The sequence below is a fragment of the Punica granatum genome, chromosome 3 (assembly GCF_007655135.1).
Source record: "Punica granatum isolate Tunisia-2019 chromosome 3, ASM765513v2, whole genome shotgun sequence".
Taxonomy (NCBI): Eukaryota; Viridiplantae; Streptophyta; class Magnoliopsida; order Myrtales; family Lythraceae; genus Punica; species Punica granatum.
Genome location: NC_045129.1, coordinates 38731766 through 38748651, shown reverse-complemented (window position 1 = coordinate 38748651; position 16886 = coordinate 38731766). Strand labels below are relative to the sequence as shown.

At 40.0% G+C, this 16886-nt stretch overlaps 3 protein-coding genes across 5 annotated transcripts; all 3 read right to left on the bottom strand.

Annotated features, from left to right (window-relative positions):
• Positions 1-417: 417 nt before the first annotated feature.
• LOC116198838 lies at positions 418-2439 on the bottom strand. Of its 3 annotated transcripts, XR_004155396.1 has the most exons (3): positions 2333-2439; positions 1621-1701; positions 418-1455 (listed from the first exon to the last, which is right to left on the bottom strand). XR_004155396.1 is itself a non-coding variant. In XM_031529094.1 (2 exons), exons 1-2 carry the CDS (start codon positions 2375-2377, stop codon positions 1042-1044), a joined length of 459 nt encoding a protein of 152 aa, XP_031384954.1. In that variant the 5' UTR covers positions 2378-2430; the 3' UTR covers positions 418-1041. The 3 variants fall into 3 exon arrangements, 1 of the variants encoding a protein (XP_031384954.1); XR_004155395.1 differs by having other exon boundaries at positions 418-1701; XM_031529094.1 differs by lacking the exon at positions 1621-1701 and having other exon boundaries at positions 2333-2430.
• A 5007-nt stretch (positions 2440-7446) lies between these two features.
• On the bottom strand, positions 7447-10509 carry LOC116200022 (scarecrow-like protein 34). Its single transcript, XM_031530678.1, has one exon. The coding sequence runs from the start codon at positions 10025-10027 to the stop codon at positions 7628-7630; it is 2400 nt and encodes a 799-aa protein (XP_031386538.1). The 5' UTR covers positions 10028-10509; the 3' UTR covers positions 7447-7627.
• Positions 10510-11906: 1397 nt separating this feature from the next.
• Positions 11907-15017, bottom strand: LOC116201968 (scarecrow-like protein 14). The gene is made up of 2 exons (XM_031533456.1): positions 14814-15017; positions 11907-14569 (listed from the first exon to the last, which is right to left on the bottom strand). The coding sequence occupies exon 2, from the start codon at positions 14450-14452 to the stop codon at positions 12212-12214; it is 2241 nt and encodes a 746-aa protein (XP_031389316.1). The 5' UTR covers positions 14453-14569; positions 14814-15017; the 3' UTR covers positions 11907-12211.
• Between the last annotated feature and the right edge of the window lie 1869 nt (positions 15018-16886).

Here is a 16886-nt window from a genome sequence, read left to right as displayed (position 1 = left end):
TCAGGGGGGGAACCCACGCTGTTTCCTCCATGTACTCTTCCATAAGCATCTGGCTTATGTACCTGAGAACAGGATCCGACGAATCACTGTCATCCAAGGGCGATGAAGACACTCCTCCCTCGATCAAGCCGGTACCTAAGCTCAAAGACGGGTCCAAAGAGACGCCGTCTCGTGGTTCAGATGGGAATAGCTGCTCTTCCTTGAGGCTGGAGATTACCGGTACATAGGCCAAGCCATCGTCCTTGGTAGTTGAGTGAACAGATTCTCTTAAGGAGTCGAAACATGGACCCTGGACGGGCTCATTAGACGGTTCGAACCCATTAGGACAGCAGTTTGAATTGGGAAAGGTCCTTCCTATTGCTTCCAAAGTTGAAATCATCAATTGAGAAGGGAAAATGATCGAAACGGCGAGCCATGTGCCGGCAAATCCCACAAATGTTGAATCTTAACCATAAACTAACAAATCCTACAACTCAAGATTATATTCTACCGCAACAATTACCCAAAAACAATAATTCTACTGCAACAATTAACAACTCGAAAACACTCATCTTTCTACACGCAACACAAGCAGACTAAAATTCCAAATATATAAAACCCTGCTAACCACAGAGGCTCTACGAGAGCCTAAAGCCTTAAAGCTATCAAAACCATGGTAAGACTAAGAGCAGGGCCGCGGTCCAGAGACAGATACCTCCGATATTGGTGAGACCACGAGGTGCACTATGTCTATTGGCCAATACTAGTATGTGCTCGCGCTCGGCGTGAAGAGTGGACCTTCCTACCTATAAAATTTCACGGGGTCTATAAGCGATTGGGTCCAGTTCCAATCCAAAAACTCGAGCTAGTCGGTTGTGGTACCCAATCTCTTATAAATTCGCGGATTTCTCTTTACCTACGTACCCGATCTCTTATAAGCCAAATGCGATTCTATAATATGGAGGACGCCAGCCTTTTGTGACAATTTCCAGATCATGTAATTCACATACATGATGGATAACTTCTCGAAGGGACCGGTTGAGATATGAAGTCGGCAACCTTTCAGCAGGTCGGCCACTGAACTCCCTTGGGTAAGATTGCCTCGCAGAAGTTCTGGGTCCCCTCACCATTTCCCACCATACGAGCCTCAAGAATCAGAAGCGTTCTCAAGTCCACCGAGCTCTTATTCCGCTGTCTACTGCCCTGTTCCCTTCCACCATTAGACCCACGAACTTGTGGATCGGGCCTCGAGTCCTTGCTTTGGCCAGCATCTGTTGATTGGCAGCACTCAGTAGAACACGGAGCCACCACCAGCAAAACCTTATGGAACATTTCCGAAAGCTCAGCCTCTTCTGCTTTCACCACATGTGAGGCTGAGTGTTTAGTAGCTCTCCCATATTCAAAACCTGGGACCTCCCTCTCATGATCCATTCTTCCCCTGGATCCACCGGGGATGTACTCCCTTCCAAGCATGACCTGCAGCCCCGGAAGTACAGATTTTAGCCTCAGAATCTCAGCTGCCTAACTCGAAATTAATAACCAATTGACTGCATGGACGAAACGTAATGGCTTCCTCTAATCCCCTCTTGAATTGACGGAGAGATTCATTATCAGTATAAACACCGAGTCATCGGATGGGACCTGGTGGTATCCTTGATCAACTTGATTTGAATGATTAACTTAAAAATCACTTGTGCAGTCTCTTGTATTTCCCGTGATTATCTGTTAGACATCAATAATACACAATTCGAGTTAGGATTAGGGCTGAGTCTTATAATATCAAATAAGGTGTTTCAGTCGCAACTCAAGGATTTTTTTTTAAATTTTTCCCTGAAAGCATTGAACTAATAAGCCCCACGAAGTTGTCTCTAGCTAGTTCTTACTATTTCATGAAAGTAGCTTGTTTCGGTGAAATCAGACCCGAGTCCAACCAATAGCACGATGTTTCACTACGGGTAAATTATACAAACATAATAATAGGGTTGGATAGGTTTTGATGTTTGAATAATGGACCTAACAGATATGTTTGCCATTTCCTAGCTGTTTTAAACTTTCATTAAGCTTATTACTCTAACCATTCCAAATCAATAAGTGGGTTCTTCATCTGTCATCTGATTATGAACAAATAATTGAATGATATTACATGATTAGTTCAGTCTTATGGAAGACACGCGTTAGTAAATTTCCAGATTGAAAGATGGCGGAACCAGTCTTTTACGGGATAGATATATATTGAACCTGCCCTCTATCCACTTCCTGGTTCATGGTATATGCCACAAGCTAGCTAACTACTGATGGATGAAGAACATTACAGAAGATGTCTGACTAAGGGGATATTAAGGAGGAGACTTACTAATTTCTTGCTGCTTAAGATATGACCAAATGGTGAACGCTGCATGATATGAGATGCTCTAGAAAGATAGAATATAAGTGGGCAGAGGCATACCTTCCTGTCCTGTCACCCCCCAATATTTCTATCCATTTATCCATTATAAAATGAATTATTTAAATTTATATTCCAACCCTATCTCTGTATTTTTAATTATTTACCTGTAACTTGTTTATTTTATACTTTTTTTGGTGCAACTTATCTCAATTATTCAAGTAAAAAACTAAACTGCTAAACAGAACAAGATATAGTAGAATAGCTTATCCAAAAAAAAAAAACAGAAGAAGAAGAAGATATAGCAGAATAATTCATTCTAAAACGTAGACCCAATTCAAAGCACTTGGATAAATATCTTGGCTATGGTCAATCATTGTTTCTGATGAGCGAAAATTGAGGGGGGCTATGGTCAGGCATTTATATACACGTACGTACTTCACTACTGTATATATTATTCGCATTAATTCTTATGCATATGTTATTATTAAATAATTCTTTTCCACTCTTTCCCTCGACATATAGAATCGCTGATGGTGTCATTTTTCTGATGAAAAATTGATTCTATGATTTTTTTTTATTTTTTATTTCTAATTCTAAGGATGTCTAATGAATAAATCCTTTGATATTTTAATTTTCTCATTTTTTTATTGTACGAGAATATGTGGACCTCAGCATGTGTTGTGTTCTGAGGTGTGAAGAGGGAGAGAATGGATTTCATAATTAGGCTTTTGAAGACAACCTTTTCATTTGTCCATCTAAGTAGACTTTTCTTAAATTACCCTTAGATACTTTCTCCGATGTTGAACAATATTTCAAACACATATATTATTGTCGTGCACACTTATCGTGCTACTTATCACCTTCGATGCTGCAACTATATATATTATGTTCAAAAGAAAGACGTTCCATACCATATGATCTCAGATGCTATAAAAAAAAACATATATATTGATCATAACCGATTCTCATTTTTTTCCCCTTCTCTTCTGTTTAGGGCTTTTGCTTTTGCTATGAAATATGTCCCGACGTTGTCTTTGGTGCACGTCACATGTCCTTTATTTTTCATGTAAAAAGGTAGAGTTCATACAAAAAAGTCAATGGAATGACACATAAGATAATGTAGGCCAATGTTAGAATTGATCGTTTCCTTCCTTTGTTTATGTATGCCAACGCTAGAATTGATCGTTTCCTTCCTTTGCTTAACTTTGCACATTATCAAAGATAATTGAATAGGTGATTTGGTAATCTAAGTTAATTCATGTGATTTGACTTTTTTTTTAAGTAAGAGCTCGATTATAAGTTTGTGAAAATGTAAAAAAAAAAAAAAATCGAAAGCAAGAGAGATTTATGCTTAATAAATATGGCTTGATACCAGTTGCACACAAAAAAAAAAAAAAGATAATTTACTTTTTTGCCCGTCGTCTTACTCCTTTCCCATTGATCTTCAAAGAATGATGTCACTATGGGACGGCTAAAATTATATAAAATATATATGTGGATAATGTCTTTCACCTACCATCACCAGTATGACGTTAATTAGGACAACATGGCAACAAACAGCTTGTAAATACCAGACGATCTTCAAAGAAAACTGGCAGGCCTAGGAGCAAAACAACTTTAGGCACTAATTATTGACATTCGCTGTCTCGGGCAATTTTCCTCTTAACCGGAAACAGATGGACGCAGCCTCATGCTTTTTGATCCTTTATCATAAATTGATACTCTTTTTTTTTTCTTTTTCTTTTTCTTTTTCTTTTAAGTGAGAAAGAGTTCGTACAATGAACATAAAATGATTTGTTTGTTTATAAAAATAAACTTTACTTAATTTAATTTAATTTTACTTTACTTTTCTCTCAATTCAACAAAATAATCATTACTTTTTTATCTTTTTTTTTCAAATTTTTTTCATACATTTTTTTATATATTATTACAATTAATTTTTTAATATTAAATTATCTCGATTATTTAATATTTTTCTTCAATTTTAACATTTTTTCCTCAATTCAATAACACTATCATTACTTTTTAATTTTTTTTCAAATTCTCTCGCATACTTTTCTCAACTATTTTTGTCTCCATCACCTTAAATTAAATTAAATCAAACTTAATTTCGTTATTTACCAAATGCTATGTAAATTTCACATATATATATATATATATATATATAACTTATGGCGTTTTTTCACTCTTTGAAGAAGTATGAAATTTCAAAAGGTTCAAATATCTCGATTATATTCAGCAAAATATCTCGATTATATATTTAACCTGAAAGTACAGTAGCCGGTAACAAGTCATACATGATATATGCTTCTTTTTCTTTTTCTTTTGTTTTTCCTCAAAAGGAGTCAAAAAAAAAATTGAAAAACCAAACTTGACATTCTTATCATTTATGGAGGTTGGGATGTGAGAATCCAATTATACTTTGTGAAAGGAACACCAATCAATAATTGCCGTCTTCGATCACCACTCGCTGTCCTCCTACTTTATTATCCAAAATGTTTTTCCTCGTCTTATTGCAATATGTAATACACCCACTTTTGCACTGCTAATAATCTCTTGACCCATGCAACTTTATAGTTTAATTTCTTAATTTTCCCAATTCATCTCTCCAATTTGATCATGGAGGTTTTCCTCAGCCAAATAGAGATTTTTTTTTTTAATGATGGAGGTTTCTGATTTCCTCTCCTTTTTCAGTAGATTCTCAAGGATCAAATTCAAATTCTATGAATTGTTAAAAGATCAAAATCAGAAACGATTAAGGAAAACTTTCCATATAATATGCCCTTTTGCCGTCAATCATTCCATGGATAGCGAGACAATTCACTTCTTCATTCGTAATTAATGCCACAACCAAAACCTCCTAATTCAAAAGTTACTGCAATTTTCAACGTCCAACATTGATTGATTTAAATGGTTTGATATTTATCTCTTCAAATAAAGTCTCGAGTTCGAATATTGTGAATAAAAAAAATGCATGATCGAGATAGCTTTATTACTTAATGGATCGACTTGTTTCGAACTGAATTAATATGAATCTATTAGGCTTCTAGATGCACACCGGGAAAAAAAATTAATTAAAAATATTTTTTTTTGAGAAAATTTTAGAATTACTCATTGAACTCCTCATCATTTCAAGTGGCATTCAAATGTGTCTCAATTATTAAATGCTAATATATATGCCTCTATGCGTACCTGTAAAATGCCCGTGATAGCTCACTGCTAATAATCAAGAAATTAAATTAAATTAAGCGTTAGACTCTATTAAATATATTGTTCTTCCCTATAATTGGCGCATTTATTGTCTAGTACTAGGAGATAATTTTGTCGGCTGATATAGCCTCCAGGTAGGGAAAAACAAGACCAGTGTGCTCCATTCTAGTATATTCTATGCATGTACAGTGAAAGGCTGCTACCTAAAGGTCTCCTCTACTCTCCTCTCCTCTCCTCTCCTGCTTATTAGCACTGTACTTCATTTGGAAAAGAGGTAAATTTAATATTTAATTTTACTTTATTCCCGATTAACAATATAATTATTACTTTTTTTTTTAATCTTTCATATCAATTTAATAATAAAGTCTCTTATTAGGCTTTGTTTGATTTTTAAATAAAAAATTTTATTTTGCCCAACTCAATTTATTTTTTTCCTAAATTCAACACTATCGTTGTTGTTTTATCTTTTTCTCTATTTAATAACAATATTTCAATCATACTTTTGTCTAATTATTTTTATAATCAATCTTTAAATGATAAATTTTTCATCTATTTTCACATTTATATATATATATACATATATATATTCTCACATATCCGTATATTTATCAATACTTATAATCACTATATAAAATCAAATTAAGTTGGATAATGATTCAACTTAAAAACCAAACGCAAGCTTTTTTCTTATTTCTTGTTACAATTAATTTTCGATACTAAATTATCTCAATTATGTATTACTTTTCTTTCAATTCAACAGTACAATCATTATTTTTTATATTTTTATTTAATTTTAATAATAAATTTTCTCAACTACATTTGTCTTTATTCCGTGAAATCAAACTAAATCAAACTTTATTCCATTACTAAATGGATCACATGATACTAAAGTATGGCGGTCAAATGGGGTTCAAACAGTCAAGAGACCATACATATACTAATGAATCACATGATAATCAACCGCAAAAGAAAGAAATAAAAAAGTCTTAACTAGTCCAACATGATGGATAAGTTACCTTGTTAGTAAACCTAGCTAGCTGGAACCATCAGAGTCTGCAGACAAAGGCATCAGCTGCCACCTTCTCCACCATCTTTGATTTTCCTGCAGTTTGGTCTCTTGAACCAATTGAATGGAGGAGGACAAGAAATCGGGAACAAATTAGAGATAAAATGGCGGCAGGTCCTTGCGTATATAGCGTAATGCAGCTCGGTTGATAAGGCACTGTGACGTTTTTTATCTGCATACAATACAGGCCACAGGCGCACAGTACATATGAATATATATCTTCATGTTCGAAGAATCTTCTCGTCCTTCAGCACCAAGCTTGATATATACTATGCGAACATGACAAACCGTGTACCTAAAGCTTAATATTTCTTCTTTTTTTTTTTTTTTTTATGGAAAAGAACCAGTCCTTAAAATCTCACTTCCAGCGTAAAATGTAGTTTTGAATTTAATTGTATGAGTCGCTAGAAACGTGGTATGTGTTAATCATCAGCTTTCGATGAGCAATAGATGCGTGAACTACAAGAGCTGGCACGGATTATCAACTGAGAGATATTTTAACCTCGAAAAGAGTTACTGCAGAAGTGGTTAAGCGACCGTAATTTCTTGATGGATCCTTCACTAGTGTCATGATCATCAGCACAAGATGTTTTGCCTTTTGACTGTTCAATGTTTAAGATTGCCTTCATCCGGCATATTGTAAAGAAACCGACATGCTGATCACGTTATCTAATGACAGTACCATGCCCTCATACCAAAGTCCTCTTGTTTGCCAGCTTGGGTTTTCTCAATGCAGCAAGAGAGTTTGGCTAACCACCTTCGTCTCCTCAAAGATGTCAATCATTAAAAACAACAAAAACTGAAAGAACAGAGAATGATAGAAGATCACTTCAACTTAATTAACTACGGATAACAGAGAAGTAACTCCAGTACATAAAATTACAGAGTTAGCGGAAAACCACAAGACAACTAAGCATTTATCTTAATATACTGCCTAACAAATTACAAACCATATCTTAAAGTCGTACCGACACTGCAAAGACAACCTAGCTAGGTACCCAACAGGTAGTAGCATAGATTATTCGACCCTTCCATCCCAACAGCATCCAGTTGCCGTCTTCATCCAGCACGAAGTCCTTGTGATACCAGCACTCGAGTTTATGCCGTAATTTTTTCATAACCTCTTGCTCAAGAGGAAGCTGCTTAAAGCCCGCCCTCCCGTGACGAACCTGCCACTGCTTGTAGGATTCGGGCCTGTCAACTCTCTCTGGCCCCTCACATGCTACCACATTCATGATTTCCCGCCCATAGAACTCGCTTTCCAAAATTGTCCTCTCTTTAGAATCCCTTTGCTGACCGGTAATGGTAGCGTCAAACATGTCATAGATCGAAGAAAGATGGAAAAGTGCCTCCCTGAACCGTGTCACAAAGAAGGGAGCATTGTAAGATCCATTGGTGATCGTGTGAACAAAGACATCAGGCTTTATTTCCCTAATTAGCTTTAGGACAGCATCCCTCGGGCTGTCCTCATCAACTGTCTCATCAAGAAGACTGCTGAACCGATAGAGGCAGTTCACAGCAATCATCTCACCACTTCTGATCTTTAGATCCTCGACTCTGATGGTTTCCCAGTTTCGTGAAGGCAAAGCATTAAATTCAAAGGGAACATTAAAACGCTTGCAATACTGGGCCAACCGCTGCCCTGTCTCCTCAATTCTTTCTGCTGGGCGAAACCCGGGTTGTGGAAGCTCTATCCCCGTAATTCGCAGCTTAGGGGACCCACCGGGCTGTTCCCCCAGCTTCTGAATAAGAATCGGCCATTGGAAGCCAAATGCGATACCAAAGTCTATAATATGGAGGACGCTAGCCTTTTCTGACAATTTCAAGATCATGTAATTCATATACATGATGGTTAACTTCTTGAACGGACAGGATGAGATATGAAGTTGATAACCTTTCAGCACATCGGCCACTGACCTCCTCTGCATAACAATCGCGTGGCAGAAGTTCTGGGTCCCCTCGCCGTTTCCTGCCATACGTGCCTCAAGTCCATTTGCAAAGTAGTGTGCCAACCTTTGGGATCCATCCCCCGAAGGCGACGAGTTCTGTCGAATCTGCTTCAGCAGCTCATTAGCAGTCCTCAAATCATTAGAAGATAAGGCTTGTGCGCACAGAATCAGAAGCGTTCTCAAGTCCACCGAGCTCTGATTCCCCTGTCTTCTGCCCCGTCCCCTTCCACCATTAGATCCACGAACCTGTGCACTGGTCCTCAAGTCCTTGCTTTGGCTGGCATCTGTTGATCGGCAGCTGTCAGTAGAACAGGGAGCCACCGCAAGCAAAACCTTATCAAACATCTCCGAGAGTTCAGCCTCTCCTGCTTCCACATATGAGGCCGATTGTTTAGTAGCCCTCCCTTCTTCAAAACCTGCATCCTCCCTCTCATGATTCTTTCTTCCCCTGGATCCACCGAGCATGTCCTCCCTTCCACTCTTATCATCTTGGCCAGCAACCCAGGACGTCCTGCTTTTAGTCTCAGAACCTGAGCTACCATTCTCAAAGTTAATAACCAATTGACTGCTAGGCGGAAGAAACTTGCTGGCTTCCTCTAACCCCCTCTTGAATTGCAGGACAGAGTCATTATCAGTAAAAATGTTCTTGACTAGGACAGAGGAGTCCACCAACTCATTGGCATCACCAATAGAGTTGCTCAGAGAACTCGTATAGAACTGCAAACTGTAATTGGAATCCGACTGAGGAACTTGGTGGAGAGCATGAACTGCCGGTGTAGTGGTCTGATTATATTCGCCAGTATCATGTCGCCAACTTGGATCTATTGAGTTGCTGGAGTTAGTGCTGGTCAGAACGGTACCAACACTGCTATGATCGCTACTACTACCTGAGAAATTGCCACTCGGACTCTCAATGAACTGGCTGACATCGAAATTATGGAATTGATCGGGTGAATCAGGGTACCTCTCGCCAAGGGCATCGTACAACGATTTCTCGGTGTGTTGAAGAGCAAAAGCATCAGGCGATATCCAGATTTTTTCCTCCATGTTCTCTTCCATGAGCATCTGGCTTATATATTTGAGAACAGGATCTGACGAATCACTGTCATCTGAGGAAGAAGGAGATTCTCCTCCTGCACTCAAGCCGGTGCCTGTGCTCACCGACGGCTCGAGGGATCCTCCACCCAGTTCACCTGGGAATACCAACTCTCCATCGAGGTCGTCAGTGGAGATCACTGGCAAGTAGTTCAAGGCAACGGGCTGGGTTGAGAAAGGAGGTACGGTCACGGAGTCGAACCCCAGAGCAGGTTCATCGGGCTCGACCCCATTGACAAAGTTCAGGGATTGGTTTGAATCAGGTAAGGGGCTACGACCGTCATCGAAATTGAAATCATCGATCGAGAAGGAGAGGTCGTCGAAACGGGGATCCATCGCCATCTACACCGGACAACCCCACGGATCCCTAGATCGAACTGGCAAACCCTTATATCGAAAATTCACAGCTCAAACAAAATCAACCACAGATTCTCACATAGAGCTCTAACGACGACTCAAGATACTTACTTTCATTCACAGGCACCAGAAAACCAAAAAACATATGATTGCAGACTATGACAAAGGCTCTATGCTACGCTACAGGGAGATTCAAGCAATCAAAGCACAGAGGAAAACTAAGAACGGAATGATTCAGTCAAAGGGATTCTCGAGATTGATGGACAGCTAAGGAGCTGAAGATATGACTCACTCGGTTGAATTTGAGCTGAAACTGGGAAGTAGTAGTGAGACCTGAGAACAGAGATGGAGCTTCATGTCGTTCGTACCAGAGAGAGAGAGAGAGAGAGTGGAAGGAGAAGAAGCTCAGCTCAGCTCAGCCCAGGAATGGAGCTTTGAGACTTGAGAGGGAAGACGTGAGCTTCTCATTTTTATAAAGAAGAAAAATGTCTGCTAGTCAAAGTGCGCCTTTTGCACCGAAAATTTATTAATTAATAAATATACCAATAAAAATAAAATTAAACAAAAGAAAAAGAAAAAAAAAGCCTTTGCAATTATCACCTGAATAAGTTAATATGAAATTTATCTTTTTTACTTTTATTTTTAATTAATATAATTTTTGTTTAATAAAATTATCTTGGGTCAATTGTTTATTTATCTCCTCGACTGAGTGACCTTCGAGGCAGCAGCCGGGAGGAGGAGGAGGAGGAGGAGGAGGACGTCAACAGCTCCATAGCAAGCGAGTGTGTGGGTCCCGTGCTATCGGGTAACAGCGGATACGGTGGGCCCACGTGGGACATCTTCTGTATACGTGGCGAGCTATGTGTTGCTTGAAGAGTGGAAAAGGGTTTTATTATTTATTTTTTTCGATTACAATAAAGATCACTTAATATATTGAAATAAAAATTCTAAATATGTAATAAAAGGCATATATAATTTCATTGAATATCGAATCTGAAACATCTTAGTCACCAGACGAGAAATACACTGTACTATTCCCAAATTTGATAAAAGAGTTCGGTAAGAGAAAAGAGTTTATTTTCTGACACGTGCGAGATTTTACTTTTCTCCCGCTTTGACTCAGTCAAGAGGAACAGGGACGGTGTCCAAGCCCCAATAGTTAGTACCTCCATGACGTCGCTGTGGTGGGACTTCAACTTCAATGGCGAAAGTCTTTGCATCATTCTCATCTTTATCTTCTCGACTGAGTATGATATTTCGGTAAAAACAAAAAAAACAAAAAACAAAAAGATGGTCGAAGAGTCTAATCATCGAACTATGATTTTTTTTTCTCGAATTATAACGCTCCGTTTGATTTCGCAATTATATTTTTAAAATTTTAACTCTAACTTTAACTCTACTCACTACACAATAAAAATCAATAATACAATTATTACTTTTCTCTTTTTTTTCAATTTTTTTAACTATTCAATTTAATTTTTAATATTAAATTCTCTTAACTATCCATTATTATTTTTCACAATTTCACAATACAATCATTACTTTTTTTAACTATTTATTATTTTTTCTCATATTTTTCTCATAATTCAACAATACAATCATTACAATCCAATTAAAATAAAAATTCAACCCTACTTAAATCTAAAACCAAACTCATTGTCCCACCTCATTAGTTTTGAGTTTTGACTAATGTGAAATGTTCCTCCTTCGGCGAAGTTCATGGGCAAATAGTTGAGACAGATAAATAGGAAAAGGAGCTTCTGGTAATCAGCATGAAAGCGACTGCGACCCTGTAGGTGCAGCTCACATGGATACAAGTTCTGTACTGTCCGTCGCGGGACTCATCACAGAATAGGACTGCTCGTCAGTTGAAACTCGAACTGAAAGCTTTTTTATTCATTACTGATACAGAACGCTACAGACAGACAGACAGCCAGGGAGTAAAGAGCTCTACATTAGGGTATAACTAAGACAAGTATAGAATAAGAGCAGCTAAACTACGAGTTCCTCTTCACTGTGAAACCCCCAACTGCCCAAACTAGACGATATAAGGAGCATAAGTAACAACAACATAATCAGGACCTGCTCTAACCTGTTATTCCGTTGGTGGCAGGGCACGAAGTCATCTCCACCACCAGAAAAGTCAATACCTTCAATGATTCTCGAGTACTACGCCGGTACCCAACACGACGAAGCAAAAAGGATTCGACCCTTCCAACCTTGAAGCATCCAATTCCCATCCACATCTATCACGAAATCCTCATGGTACCCTTCCTTCAACTTCGACCTCAGCTTCTGCAGAATCACCGGGTCTAATGGGAGCTGCTTGAACCCAGCTCTCGTGTTCCGGATCTGCCACTGCTTGTATGTCTCGGGCCTCTCAATCCTCTCCGTGCTTTCGCAGGCGATAACATTCATGGCTTCTCGCCCATAGAAATTCTCCTCAAAGGTCAGCCTCGTGGGATCTTCTCGAGGCAACTTAGCATCAAAGGCATCAAACATCGCAGAGTAGTGGTACAGAGCCTCGCGGAACCTCGTAACGAAGAACGAGGCATTGTAGTTTCCATTCACAATCGAATGAGTAAACAGACTGGGCCTGATTTTACTCACCAGATTCAGAACTTGGTTCCTTGGACTGTTCAGGACCACTGTCTCATCGAACAGATGCCTAAACCGGAACAGGCAATTAACCGCCACCACCTCACCAGGTCTGATCCCAAGTTCTGCAATTCGAATGGTCTCCCACTTCTGCGCGATGGCATTGTACTCGAATGGGACATTGAAGCGCTTGCAGTACTTCGCCAAGCGACGCCCTGTTTCTTGGACTCGCTCTGCCGGTCGGAACCCTCGCTGGGGCAGCTCTATCCCAGTGATGCGCAGCTTGGGGGGCCCTCCTGCCCTCCTCGAGAGGCAGTGGATGAGGGCAGGCCACTGGAAGCCATATAAGATCCCAAAATCGATAATGTGCAGAGTGCTTGCTTTCTCGGCCAACTTTGTTAAGATCATGTGGTTGGAGAAAATGATGCTGAACCTCTGGAATGGGCAGACGGAGATATAAGTTTGGTAGGCCTTCAACGTTTCAGAAGCTGCGGTTCTCTTTGAAATCAGAGTTGCATAGATCTGGGTTCCCGTGCAAGCCAGACGGGCTTCAAGGGCCTTAGCAAAACAGTGTGCCAGCCTCTGGGACCCGTCACCAAAGGGGGAAGAGTGCTTCCTAATCTGCTGGAGATAGTGATTAGCAGTATTGTGATCGTCATCTGAGACAGCTTGAGCGCAAGCATTAAGAAGAGCCCTCAGATCCACCATTCCCTTCTTATTGACAGTCATGTTACTTAGAGGCTTCTCATCAGTAAATCTTATTGATTGCACACTCTGTGTTGTTGTCTCAGTTTGACTCGACTCATTCTGCATGGTCTTATTAGAGCTTTCCTTCGTTGGAGCACAAAGAAGAACTCGATCAAACATCTCTGATAGCTCAGTCTCATCCTCCAGGCAAACAGCAGACTGCTTGCTGCTCCTCTCTTCTTCAGACCCGGTATCCTCCCTCTCATGCTTCTTTAGCCTTAATCCATAAGGAGGCGAGCTCAAATGCTGAACTGCATCCTTCTCGGAGTTTGCTCGAGATGCAGAATTATATCTCCTGGGAGCGGATTTGAATGTACCCGTCTCTGAATCCATCAACAGAGGATTACCTTTGGGAAGGAACTTGCTAGCTTCCTCCATCCCTTTCCGGAAGTAGGACATTGAGAGCTCGTCAGAAAAGAAGTTTTGAACCAGAAGCTCACCCACTGAAGACGTCCCATTACAATCGACAAATCGTCTTTGTGAATCCGGCGAGGTCCTTGCATTAGAATTTGCAGTCGATTGGAAAACAAAGTTTTCCGGAACAGGAGACTGCAGTATAGAAGGTCTGTAATCACTGGCGTCGAAGGTCCATTGCGAATCAACAGAAGGACTGCCACTAGTGACACTAGAATTGCAATTACTCCCATTATCACTACTGACACCAGACGAGTTATCGTCTGAATTATCAGCATACGGAGGGGACAGGGAATTATTCATCGAAGGATGACGATTCTCACACAGGGCATCATAGAAAGATTTCTCGGTGGCTTGAAGGGCCAAAGGGTCATGAAACATACAGGGCCTCTCCTCCAAGTCCTCCTCCATGAGCATCTGGTTTATATACTTGAAAACAGTATCATCAAGATCGCTATCACAAAAAGGGAGATCCCCCTCTGCGACAACGCTTGAAGTAGCGGGGGAATTGCTAGGTTCCGAAGCCACAAAAGGGAAAGGACTGAAACTTAAGCTGGCAGAGAGATTTCCATGGGGGAAAGGGAAGAGGCTCTCCTCCCGGAAACTAAAACCGTTCAAGGGGTGACAGGGTTGGACAAAATAAGGATCCATGCTCGTCTTTCAATCCGTGTAAACTCAGTATCTCCTCAAATAGAAAGCTCCATATAGCTCAGAGCCTCAGAACATGTACTCTCAAAATCAAGCTCGATGTAAGTTCCACGAAATTCCCTACAATTAAGCAACAGATGAACAAATCAAATCGATAATTCGCATCACAGAACTGGCAGCCAAGGAAAGAATAACATCGGACTCGGCGGCGAACCTTAATCGAGAAATAAACCTAAACATCGGAATACTACTTTCGCTAGAACTTTCCCAAAACAGATGACCTAACAAACTATGGTTGAGCATGAGCTTCATCGGGAACAGTATAAAGGGGCGAGAGTCAGACTACTAGGAGGGTTGAGCTTACCCGATCAAGAGGGATGAGGGACAGCGAAGACGCGGCGCCGGCAAGAGGTCGGTAGCTTCCTCGTCATAGCAGAAAGAGCCTCACGAGCTAAGCTTAAGCTTCCTCAGAACCTCTCAGAGACGAAGGGAGGGGAGACACAGAGAGAGAGAGAGAGAGAGAGAGAGAGAGGGGAGAGGAAGTGCGTCTATTTCGGGTCATTCATCGTATTCTAAACGAGCAGTCCATCAGCTGGTTTTTGATATTCTGCATCCGATACTACTGATGGATAAGCTCCCGCGAACAGGATGACGAAACGTCATAACGCATTGTGACGCGGCTGCCTACTACTGGTTGGTCGGGTTGAGCACACCGTAGGCCTGTCGCTCGTACCTGGGCGGACTTAAAGGTGCAGTCAACTCGGTGGGGCCCCGCAACACGTGGCGGTGTCTGAGCGGTCCCCCTCGTGATGACCCCATTCCCGGGTTAATTACTAAAGCATTTTTTATTAGGTGAATTGCTAAAGCATTTTAATCGTGATGGTTAAGCGCGTCCGTATTTGGTCTTAACTTAACAACGGGCAATCCGACCGCAACGACGTCCGATTTGGTCAAGTGCCAGCGGACAGAAAAGAGAATTACTACGCGTTATTTGGAAATAGATTTGAGTTAACCCTACGCCATTCTAACTATGTATATATATATATTTATATTTAATTGGGGTTGTAATAATAAGGTGAATGGAGAAAATAAAAAAGTAATGATTGTGTTATTGAATTATAAGAAAATGTGAAAAAAGATAATGAATAATTGAGAGAAAGTAATGATTGCGTTGTTAAATTATAGATAATGAATAGTTGAATGAATTCAGTATTAAATATTGAATTGAATTGTTAAAATTTTTTTAAAAAAAGTAATAATTGTTTCGTTAAATTTAAAGATAAATGGAGCTAAAATCAAATAAAGTCCGCAACTTTCACTAACTCCAACTCCGAATTATCGAGTGCTTGATTCGCAAGCGAATAGGTGTTACTTTTCCTGTATGTGTGCCGAATATGTACCGAGCAAGTCCTGGGATTTTATGGCTACTTTGCATGAGTTAGGACCACTCGACCACCTGAGATTGAGTGTGGATTACAAAGAAACGAACAAAAGAGCGAGCAAATTTATGACATTTTGCATGCTAAATTAGAACCCTACAAGTACATATGTATGGTCAACCTCTGGATGCCGAAGGCTTACTTGAGGTAACGTCGTAGTTGGACAGTCTACGATCAGAGACTCTACATATAGTTGTTACGCATGGAACACGTTGCAAACTGGTTCTTAGTTCTTAAGAGGAACTCGAACTTGATGACGGTTCAGTCGTACATAAATCCCAGCATCATTTCCGATTCGGACGACTCTGTCGCGCTCGATAATGCTTTGCAGTAGGGAGCTCTTGCAGTTGTGCATAACAGTGCGAAAGAAAGTAGAAAAGGGGAAAAGAAAACGATGACTTCAACAGCTCTCACTCGCATTTTACCACTTTTTTTTTTCTGGAACCCACATTTATATTAAACAGCAAGCAGATTTCCACAAAGCTCTAGAAACCAAGACATGGATCGGATTGGATGTCCAAGTCATTTATATAATTATAGATCTACTGGACTCCACTAATGAATAAACCAATTAGACATCTTTTTTTCTAGGAAGGAATTGTCCCGTCCATTAATTTTCCAAGAGAGGCAAAGTCTTCTTCGGATTAGGATTGGAGACTCGGCTAATTTCAAATTAAATGGGTTTGATTGGTGATCGTATTAGGGTTTAATATTGCAAAATCATCATTGTCAGAAAGTGTCGGCTCATCCTTTATATTTTTAAAGATAAAAGTGGACATGACTTTTGGTGCTTCTTTCATATTTCGTCTCATCTTCTCATCGCCTTTTGCCGTGTGAACGGCTTTGAATTTTCCAACTCGCTTTTTTGCTCAGTTTCTTTCTTCTGCCCCCAGAAACTTCTTCGAAGTTGTTTTCGCCAATTAGCACGACTCATTGTCCCGGTCATGTGCCGTTCTCGATTCAACGACGAAGTTACCCTATCAGTGCGTTTGATTTCA

Bases quoted from the DNA above. Each gene is read 5' to 3' on its own strand.
- LOC116198838 (XM_031529094.1), bottom strand. From the start codon at position 2,377: ATGCAGCGTTCACCATTTGGTCATATCTTAAGCAGCAAGAAATTA. The intron at 1,456-2,332 runs GTAAGTCTCCTC...CCGGGGCTGCAG, and splicing joins TCTTAAGCAGCAAGAAATTA to GTCATGCTTGGAAGGGAGTA.
- LOC116200022 (XM_031530678.1), bottom strand. From the start codon at position 10,027: ATGGCGATGGATCCCCGTTTCGACGACCTCTCCTTCTCGATCGATGAT.
- LOC116201968 (XM_031533456.1), bottom strand. From the start codon at position 14,452: ATGGATCCTTATTTTGTCCAACCCTGTCACCCCTTGAACGGTTTTAGT.